An 11,266-nucleotide genomic window follows, 5' to 3' on the forward strand; every position below is an offset into this window, starting at 1 on the left:
TGAAATGCTCCTATTTGAAAATGCCTTTGCATAATTTACATGCTGATTTAAACTGATTTCAAAAGCTGCCTGAACCATTTTAAAGGGAAAAGACCAACACAACAGGCTGAGTGATTTATCAGCCATAATTGTACCAGTATTTGGATGTGGCTTTTACTGCTCTAAGTTCAAGCTTAATTAGACCACAGCAGAGTTGATATTCAGTATCAGGGTTATTTTGATAACTGATCAGTACAGTGAACTGTATTTATCAAATAAACCCAAGTATTAAGACAAGTGACAATTATATTCAATAGTATTACAGGAAGCTCTACAACACAGAACACAGAGTCACTATACCCAATGAAGACTCAACTTCACAACAGTCCCATAAATGACCACTGGCCATAGGAACATGTAACCCCAGGAACCCATTTCTAATTTTGATTTTTGGGCCACTGGTTCTGCCTTCAATTCCAACAGCCGTACATTCCAATAGGAACAAATCAAGGTAAACACTGAACATGCCGGACTATTAAACACCAAGCCACAAGATGCATACAATGTGTGTATAGCATTGTTCAGACTGCAACAATGCAAAAATTAGGATGAGGGAAGGGATGTTGACCTTTAAATGACTGCTGTGAAGATGCTTTCCTGACAGCTCTCTATATTTACATTACCCTGACCAAAGCTTGTCCTGTCATGGAGTATTGCTTTTTCTTTCCATTTGTCAATAATATTTCTGTTTAAATGATGATCCTTGTTCTACTATTAAAATACTAATAAAATATTAATATAAAAAAAAACACTATTTTGCAACCAGGATTTTTTCCAGCTAAAATTCAGTCTGGTTTCACTGATGCATGTAGGATAGTATTGACTTAAAATCAGATATTTTAAAAAGTCTATATTTGTGGGATTACTGTTGAAGGATTTATTCTCTCTCAAAGGATGTGATCTACAAGTTTTCAGTTGAATCTGGTCTGATGCAAAAGAGTTATATAAAAGTACTGGTAAACGTGATCTAAGTTCTAGAAAGATGTAAGAAAATGTAAAAATACAAAAGATAAGGGTGATAGGGGATCATGTGGAGGCATCCCAACATTCACATTCATTCGACTCAACAGTTATTCAAGTGGACCGTGGTAAGCTTTCATTCCTTGGTACTACGCCTTAAAAAACACTTAATGTGCTAGAGGCAAATTGGTGGAGCATTAAAAAAAAGAAGCGTGCATTATGATTGGGTTTTCGGTGCACTTTGGATTTAATACAATAAGAGTCCCTAATGAATAATCCCAGTTAAGCTTAAAGTTGTGCTTCCTGTTACTCAACTTTAAAAAAATACCAAAGCTAGTGTTGGGAGGTACAGCTGCCTAAAATGTCTGCCTGTAAATAAATGGACTTACTTTTAACATACTTTGGTGAGGGAAAGTGGGTGTAATGACTCTTTGAAGATGACAAAGAATAAAACATCCAATGCTGACATAAGAACGGAAATGATTGCACTGTATTTGGCAGATTCTTTACAGATGACAGCATTGGGATTAGATTTAAATTCAGTTAAACTTAGAAGACAGCAGAGGAGACAGATCTGCTGCTTAGACATTGAACAAGGGGGCAATAGCAACCACACACATAAGAAACACAAGGTGCGGTGAAAAAAGTTTGAATCCAAACACAAACATGTAACTAGATCTCAGAGAAGCTGCGTGTTGATTGAGTTACTCTGCTATATAGTTGTTTAAACTCTATCCCTTGGGGACCTCTGTCCCCCTGCTTAACACTGCGTCTTCCACGCACAGCTGATCAGAGCTTTATCTGGGTGTACAATCAGCTGTTTGGGGTAGGATATAGCATTTCTCCTGCCACTATTTCTGCTACATTCCTTAATGTTATTCTACCCTTTGCTTGCTCCTCTCCCCCCCCCCTTGTAGCCATCCCCCACCTTTACATAGAGAAGGCACGCACTGATAGATGAGAGCTGGGACCTCTGCAAGAGAGGCAGGTGCTGCGTTAAATTGTTGCCCTGCAGCTACTTAAAAAAACGAGAAGAAAAAGGAATTTCAGATTAAACATAAACCCTACACAATACAAATAAGTTCCCCAGGGCACTAAACAGTAAGCTGAATTCTAATGACTCATGAAGGAGGCACACCTTCACATGGGTGGAAGAGAGATGGAGGGGAGGGGGGGGCTCCTTTCTTGGTAAGAAAGATTGGGGCTTGGTGATTGGCAAGTCACCACAGCAGCAAACTCTTAGTCCCTCACGGATGCTGCCCAAGTTGCTGGCATGCCAATCACTGCACCACGCCCCTATCTGGTGTAGAGGAAAGTGGGTGGTGGAGGTGGGGCCATTAATCACCAGTTCAAGAGAGCACAGGCCCCCTTAGGGGATGTGCAGGGTAACATTATTCAGCTCCTTGAAAAAAGAATTTTATTTGCTATTTTTTTCCACCCTGGCTGGACAACAGCATTCCTGCACTGGGAGGAGAACATGCACATCATTTCACAGAAGCAGAACCAGCAAAGATATGTTTCCCGCTACAGGTCAGACAGAACTGACTTCATACAGCGCATTTATACACCTTTAATGTCAAAATGTGTTTGTCATAGTGCTTTACTTGTCTGCACTGTCTGCAAATGTCTGTTCCCTATTATCATGAGTAACAATCTCACAATCTTGCTTCATGTTTCAACTCTTGGTCACAAAAAAGAAAAAAAAAGCACAGGAAACTAAAATCTCACTACATAGAGTATATTCTCATCATGCATGCAAACTGCCTAATTGCACCACCAAAAGACTCTGAGAAATACCTATCTCCGAGGGGCCACCCAGGTCAAGCACAGCTCAGGCTAAATGAGATCATATCATCACCTTACAGACAACATCTTAACAAAAACAGATAAACCAGTCTTATTCACTGTCTGCTGAACTGCGCCGAACCACATTTTCACAACTGTTCGAGGGAAACTCCATCTTTAATATGAGAATTGAAAGCATAGTCTGTATTGTACAATCTATGGAATTTACCACAGGAAGTCCCATTAACTCAGAATGAAAGTTTTCTCAGACACATTCAACCACAACTAAGTGCACAAAATATTAAAGTTAAAAATGATGTACTATTTCAAACTACTAAAAGTCACACAGTAGTCAAATGTTTCTGGGTGATCATTCAGATTGAAATTCATTTGTGACCTTTAGCATGAACTGATACTGATACTGTATATTGCTTGGTGTCACGAGGCATAAAACTGACTGCTTTAAAAAACAGAAATACCGGTAAAACATCTATAACATGTATACTGTTTCTGTAAAGGGCACTGACTCCTAACTAAAATAGCTAGAAATTTGTATTGTTGGTACCGAAAAGGTTGTTACTTAAACCTTACTGCTCCATAAACAAAGCAGACACTTCACAATAAATGATTACGGGTTAACAGTAATGATTACTGGCTGAACTTGTAAATTGTGATCATATAATCTTGAGATGAAAATAGTTAATTTTACTTGTATTTGTGGTAATGGTGGGACCGAGGCAGCAGGGATTGCTAGTGAAAAACAATAAAGAATAAAACTGTTGTCCTTGAACAGCAAACCTACGTACTTACAGCAAGCGTCTCATCGGGCTCATGCATGGTTATGCAGTCCATACTGATCTGAATGGTGTTTCCTGCAGATCCATCAATTGGACTGTCTGTGAAGTTCAGTTCAATGGGCTGGACTGAATGAATGGCAGACCTGAAACATCAGAGACAGGTGACACTCAAAAATAGTGGCCCACACACATTCAAGTTACTGATGTTTGTTTTTGAACTTTGAAAAGCACAAGTTTCATTTGGTTTTACTTAGTACCATCCACTTACTGGTCCAGCATATCAAACAACTGGTTGAATACATCTTGACTGAAGGAGTCAGCTGTCTGCGACGACTGATTCTGGGACATAGTGGTGAGGAATGGGCTCTCTCTCCAGGACAAACGAGACGAAGGGTCCCTGAGACTGCAAGAAGACGTGAACAATCACGATCATATTCATTTTACCACACATATTCCAAATAAGCAATACTTACTTTACTTTTGCCATTTTTGAAAAAGGCCCAACTATTTTAATAGCTAGGTTGAAAAGTTGCATTGTCAGCAAACATTCAGCATAGATGTTGATGTGCAGGGCTGAGATTTGGCCACCCAGCCAGTGGAGGAAAGGCAGAGGAGGAGCCCTGCTGGCAGTCATTCATGAAGGGTGCTTCCATTGTTGAGAAGTCAGCCTGCATAATACTGAATATTTGTACTACACATAATGGTGATTATGCACCATTCAGACAGAGGCACTTTGACCTGCTCCCCTGAAACATTACACCTGCTTCAGAGCTCAGCCTGCCATTGTTCCTGCTGAAGTGGCGCACGCTGCAGTCTGAGACTGCCGGAATTCCCCCCACAGTCTATATGATAGCACTGCTGCAACTTCTGGTATGTGTACAGCTGGACGGGCTTGGGTGGGAGGAGATGGGGGGCCATAATCTGAAGCTGGCACTATTTTAGGTTTTGGAATTCCCCAACACTGTGTGATGACTGATATTAATACCTGACTTACAAACACAGCATATCTAATGAAGCAAATAATTTCAGTTGTGCAGGAGCTACACATGAGGGAGTGTGGCATTGAAAATGAAGACTAATGGAGTTTGCAAGGCCCAAAAACATAAAACAGGAGATTCAAATTATAGACTAGGCCTTCAAATCATTCAGTATGGGCCAAATTAAAAAAAGAAAGTTTAAAGGCTATGGCATTATCGCCACTTTGTGGCTTTGACTGCTGAAGAAGGGCAACAATGTACAACTAGTGGGAATGATGGACCTAAGTTATATATATATGTTCCATCTTGGTTTGTGTTGGAAACTGGACAGGTACATTATTTTTTTATATATCCTTTGCTAATCTGAAATGTAAAGGACAACGGTGAATACAGTATTTGTGATTATTAAAAAGCTTGAAATACGTGCATTATTTTGACAGGCTAAATACACACCAAAAATAGACCTATGATTAGAGAGCGTGTGCCAAACAAAAACTTTACAAGTACGCAGTAAAAACTTCATCTGTAAATCGGAGTTAAGTCATGATGTGACTTAACTCACTTGCTAAGTCGGTAAATGATCGCAACAAACAAGGTAGTGGTCATTAATAAAATGATAAAATTAGCTCCGTTTATTCAGTGGAACTAACTGTACCAGATAGCATTAAGATGTTATAAAACTATGAAAAAAATAAAAATCTGTCTAGCTGTTTTGCATTTACGCAGGAAATTAATTTCTGAGCCAAGGCCATTTGCACTGAGGTGTTACGCATGCTATACAGTATGCTAGTTAACTTTGGCTAGCCTATTTAGCAAGAGTTAGCATAATTCCAGCTAATTTGCTAACTTGGATAGGCCTACAGGTAATTTTAGCGCAGCTCTCCTCCACTACTCTACGTACTATTTCAGATAATTTATGTGCACACTTGGAATCTCTCCTGTAAAGTGGGTCCGGCTGGAGTTTATTTAACCTACAAACATTCAAGGATTTTTGTTTTTTAGTGTCGCGAGTTTAACTAAAATCCTACCTGATTTTGTTCCAGTTACCGGCATTATTAATTGTCACAGCAACCAGAGTCTCGCGGGAGCATAGGGCAAATCTCGAAGTCTCAGAGTGTGACCAACTAAAATGTTGCAGCACTGATCATCAAACACCGACACTCTTCCTAATGTGAGACTGGTCATTTGCAGGAGAAGTGGATGTACAATATAACTTTATATTGTACATTCACAATATGAATATAAGCAGCTTGGCTTTCCTGAGCAGATACGACCATAATGCGTTTTTATAAAATGGATTACAGTCACGGGACGAAAAACAAAAGAAGATGGATGGATTAAAAAGGATGAGTAGGTTGCAGGTGGAGCAGGTTTGGTGTCATCTTTTTGTGAATGGAGAAGGGAGGATTTAGGTGTGGTCCTTCTACTAACCTCTGCTTCAGTTAAACAGTTTGATTATGGCTTTAATTTCCCTTTGAAATAGGCTGTTTGGCAGAACGCGTTGAAGAGTGAGTCGAAAAGACTTTTGAGCTTTGCTTCACGGAATTGTCTGTTGACGAGTTTGAATCAAGATTATAAATACTAAAGTCGCGCATCAGGTTCAACACGTATAGCCATGTGAGCATAAATAGATTTCACTGTCACTATAAAAACCTACACCTACTGCTGTCCCGTGTCCTTAGACAGTTGCCCTCATTCCAGTTTAATGATGTTTACATTTTCTCTGCATAGTACATAGTCCTCCTGTCAGTCTTGGAATTGAAAAGTGTTAACTAAACATTATTGGATACTATTAAATATAATAAACACACTGTCATGGAACCAACAGCTAAGGAAGACATGTCCATTTGCACCTGCATGTACATTTTTATAGACTGTGTAAGACTTCAGCAGGTAAGAATCTGTCAACTGCAAAATGGAAAATAAATAAAAATGTTCCAAATTAATTTTTAAATGCATTTATTAAACTCTTTTTATTATAGCTTGTTTAACAGTTTTATTTTTATTTTGGATTGTTTAGATGGATGGGGTTATCCCAGTTCTGGCTGTTGTTTGTCTGCTTCAGGGTGTCATGTTACTCAGAGAGATTTTCAGTTAGCCTGAGGCGAAGGCTGTTCAGCATCCACTTAAAGACAGTGCAGCGCCTCCAGACGAGACTGGGGCAGAGGTCAGCACTAAACAGGGATGGCCATTGTCTCTTGGCAGGTTGGGCACACCGACCGATGAAAATGCAATCAAAACAAACAGCCCAGCCGATCAGGGCCCTTCTCCAGTGTCTTTATTAATCACTTGTTCAAAGGCCTAAGACCTTCACCCCCTCATCTGTCAGCTCCGGCTGGAAGAGAGACATGACTGCAAAACAATAGAAAGCCCCAGAGTTTCTCCTCCTCTTATCCCCTTACTTTTACAGAAGTGAAACAGTCTGAAGTCAAATCCTCTGGGGCAAAAGGACAGGAACAAATTCCTCTAAAGTTTGGAATACAAAGAAAACAAGAGAGGAGAGAATCTGTGGTCTGAGAAAATACCTTTATTCGTGAAAGCAGAATAAAATCTAAGAAGCAACACCAAATAATGTAATGCTGCCAAAAGTTTTCTTTGCTCAAAGATAGATTAAAGCACTGCTGGTAGCAGGTTTTATTTAAAAGTAGTTGTAACCCTGTAGCAGTATAGTTATCAAGGTCCAGTAAATGAATTATTAAGCCACATAGGCTGAGCTTTCTGTTTGATCAAAGCTTGATGATTTGAAAACACTTGACTGTCAAACACAGCTAGAGGAACATTGTGATACTGCGATAAAAATGCCAAATAGCACTAATGGCTCTGTACACAAATGCAGATACAAGAACAGGGTGCAAGAAAATGCACCCAATAATGTATCATCATAAAATATGAACATCTAAGATGTACCGACATAGCAAAAAGCATGAAAGCAAAAAACATGAAAACATTTCTTAATAATTACTGAGAAGCCCATATGGACAACAATTAGTACAGTACAGTACAAATAACAGCAGATCGTTTTAAAACGTTGTATTGAGTTAATATTATTTAAAAATATTAAGACTACGTGGCCCCGCGACCCTGACGGATAAGCGGTATAGAAAATGGATGGATGGAAGACTACATGGCTGTGTGTCTGATCATAAGTGAAGACAATAATTATTATTATAATTACTAATGATAATTAGGCTGTACTGTAATATGATGATTTGTAGTGGAATGATCTGATCTGCATCGTGATTAAACACTGATAACATACAGACAAATAGATAGATAGATAGATAGATAGATCTATTAGTTCTCTGTTTTTTGTTCTGTTTAATAGGGCTGTAAGTGGTAAAATGCTTGTAATGTATCAATAAATTGATCTTATTGCTTCAAATGTTGTTGTAAAGATCACAGTATTTTGTTGTTATTTGTGGTGATTCATTGTCAGCAACACCTGAAAAGATTAATATGTTGTTGGCAAATATAATATAATTGGGTTGTCTTTTTACCTTGTTTTGTTCTTCCTCTTCTTCTAATGCGTCATAATTACTTTTTTATTGATAAGATGTAATTTTTTGTTGTCACTGATTTATTTCTCAAGGTGAGATGCATCAATAAACCAATTTAGACTTTTTGTCAGCAGCACAATTTTGTTTTATTCCTTTAATGTATTATATTCTATGTTGTGTTAACTGTGCTAATGAATAGAGTACTCTAAATTAAATAAGTGATCTTCAGTGCCAAAGAAGCAACATAATGCCTTAACACCATGTCATCATCATGACTTTGGTAGATGGGCCAAGATATACTAGATGCATCTGCATCAACACTGTGTCATCTGTCATTCTGGATTAAAGCATCTGAAAAAAATCATGCATTCACCTTAAAGTCTTCTACAGCAGACCAAAGACTAAGTCAGAAGACCAAACATCTCCAGTATCATATAATCTGTCTGTCACTTTGGCCATGATGGCCCTTTACACATGCATTGTTGCCAGTTGCCATAAGTATGCCACACTTATAAATATATCAGGACAGAGCAGCAGCTGAGGATCCAGGCAGACACAACTGTTCACAGGTCACTTTGGACCACCAGACAGTATCAGTCTGAGTGGCAGTGCAGGTGAAACAGAAAGCAGGGACATTCCCACCCTGTTCAATATTTCTGATATTCACAGTTTGCTCTGTTCAAAACTGAATGACATGTTTAAGATTATAGATGAACACACATTAAATTTATAGCACATTTTAAATCCAGGTAATATGTCACTTGTACTTGTTCTGTACTGAATCAGGTTCAGGATCACGATTTATTATATTAAAAAATACACTGTAATATCAAGGAAAACTAATTCTGTGATTTCTCACAGAATTAGTACAGTATGTATGTACTTACCGATGAAAGGGAAACTCTGAGTAACGCTGCACAGCTGTGTAAGGTGAATTCATGTTGTCATGCCAAACTTCACTTTGCTGAAATCTTCAGAATTGCTAGCTTGTCATAAATGCACATGTATCAACATCTGTGCATTAACTGCAAGAATAAATACAATGAATGAAAAAAAATATATATAAATATAAATAAATAAACAAACAGGCCTGGGTTAAAGTGCTGGAGGGTACAGTGCAGAGTGGAGAAAGTTTGAGAGATGTTTTGAATTTAGGTATTTTTTCTTAGGCTACTCCACAAATAGGAGGGGCTTGTGCCAGCTCTCTGACCAATCCCCAGCTTAATGTTGTACAAGATATCACTCACTCTCAGTTGCTAGGATATACATATCAAGCAACTACATTTGACCCTGCACCTCCCCACCCTACCGCTATCCACTATCCTGAAAAGCTCAGCCCTACCCTACTCTTCCATGTGTTTTGCTGGCCAGTTCTGACAATTCCACCAGATTCCCAAGTGGTTTTGCGGGTCCATGGCACGTCTGTTGCGTCACGCGTCTCATCAAGGACCAGGAGGGTTCGAGAATGCTGAGTATCTCCATAAATACATTCTGAGCTGGTTGCTTCCGTGCCAATTCAGCAAAAGCACCAAGATTCAGATTCATCCAAATATTTGATTATGAAGAAGTGAAATGCACTCTTTGGCCAAGATGTTAGATGCCTAATGAGATGTTAGTGGAGGGTAATTGATGAAATGATGTCCATTAACATATATCCTCTTTAAGCTTGAGAGGAAATAAAGAGACACCAGACATAAATATTGCGGTTTGAAACTCCTTTACTGAAGCCGACATAAACTCTTCTTTAAGCACGCACGCATATCGTGCCACATCTTAGCAAATTCTTCCAACATCAGACTCTCCCTCGAAGCAGTATGACATTGTAAAGCTAGATGTCTTGTGTGGTTTTAAGAGATGAACTGCAGATGAGTCAGCAGGCTAAAATAAAAGGAAGGGTCACAGCGGGGGGAATGATAATAAATAGATGTGGTGTATCCAGGGAACACAAACCTCTAAGCTGCTCTCTTGTACTTTTAATAAAGTTATCCATCTCCCTCTCCTCTGAGTGCCTGCATCTATGAGAGACAGCAGACATGCACAATGTGGACCAACCTGGTGACATGACACTGTGGCACTGTTATTTTGAAGAGCCTCTGTACAAGTGTTCACTATCAAACATGTTTCATATTAAAATGGTCACACTCAGCAAATTACTCAATAAACAGGCCTGATCATACACAGTTCATAAATAACGTAGGCTAGCACCATCATACATTTTTCTCACTACAAATGAAACCTGACTCTTTTAATTGTCAAGCAAACATGTATGCCTTCATGAATTCATGTGATTGTGGAGATATTGCTGTTTGAACAAGACTAAGGGTCTACAGCCATGCTTGCTTAGCCATAGGGGGCTTCTGAGCTAAATGCTAATGCTAACATGCTAACATACTGACAATCACAATGTTAACCTGCTGATGTTTGGTAGGTAATGTTTCCATTGTCCACTAGGTACCACTAGGTATTTTAGTTTGGGGTGTTAGCATACTAACTTTAGCTCATTAGCACTAAACTTAGCACTGCAGATAAAGTAAATGTCATTAGCTCTGCAGGTATTTGGTCATAAGCTTTAGTATTGAATAAATAGAAAAAGTGACATAAGGTTTTGATAGAAGTGTAAAATGCTTGCCAAAGTCATTTAATTCAGTTCAGTAAGTCATTCAGGAAGACATGAATGTTATTACGAATCTTTATGGAGATGCACCCAAAAGTTGGCCAGAGGAAACCTTTTACTCAAAGTCTGTCAGTTCATCCTCTGGTAACCATGAATGTTTCTACAAAATTTCATGACAGTCTACCTCATTGTTGTTGAGATATGTCAGTCTGGATCAAAGTGGACTGACTAACTGACATTGTTATCCCTACAGTCATACTGTTACTATGGCTAAAACACATTTTTATCAAAAATGTGTGGATTTTTTTTTTAAATTGCCTTTGTCTGTCTCTGTCTGAAATGAGCGCTGGGAAAAGTAGCTACCAGTAAATATCACATACATAGCCCTAATGTAGAATATTACACAAGGATCTGGACATGTAATTTCTGCCACTAGGCGGATGATTGAAGAAGTACAGAATCCTTGACAATGAAAATCTGTCTGACTCAACTCAGTCAGAAATGCTCCTGAACAAGGTGATGTTTTAAAGTTACATTAAGTCACATTCACAGAATTCCTCCCTTCCTTATTCTAGTGACAGGCAACCAGATAAAATG

The 11,266-nt window shown here is 38.7% G+C and overlaps 1 protein-coding gene across 5 annotated transcripts in view; it reads right to left on the minus strand.

The window, feature by feature from the left end:
• tp63 (tumor protein p63) overlaps window positions 1-9,070 on the minus strand; it is a 30,894-nt gene extending 21,824 nt beyond the window's left edge. The window contains exons 1-4 of one of the 5 annotated variants that reach the window (XM_046391764.1): window positions 5,587-5,625; window positions 4,055-4,249; window positions 3,850-3,984; window positions 3,595-3,724 (exon numbers count right to left, since the gene is read on the minus strand). In XM_046391764.1, the coding sequence (XP_046247720.1) occupies window positions 3,595-3,724; window positions 3,850-3,984; window positions 4,055-4,215 (426 nt within the window). In that variant the 5' untranslated portion in view covers window positions 4,216-4,249; window positions 5,587-5,625. Of the gene's footprint in view, window positions 1-3,594; window positions 3,725-3,849; window positions 3,985-4,054; window positions 4,250-5,586; window positions 5,734-8,942 lie in introns of those variants that run through there. The other 4 variants (XM_046391768.1, XM_046391769.1, XM_046391765.1 and 1 more) reach the window with 4 other exon arrangements.
• Between the last annotated feature and the right edge of the window lie 2,196 nt (window positions 9,071-11,266).

The sequence above is a fragment of the Scatophagus argus genome, chromosome 6 (genome assembly GCF_020382885.2).
Source record: "Scatophagus argus isolate fScaArg1 chromosome 6, fScaArg1.pri, whole genome shotgun sequence".
Taxonomy (NCBI): Eukaryota; Metazoa; Chordata; class Actinopteri; family Scatophagidae; genus Scatophagus; species Scatophagus argus.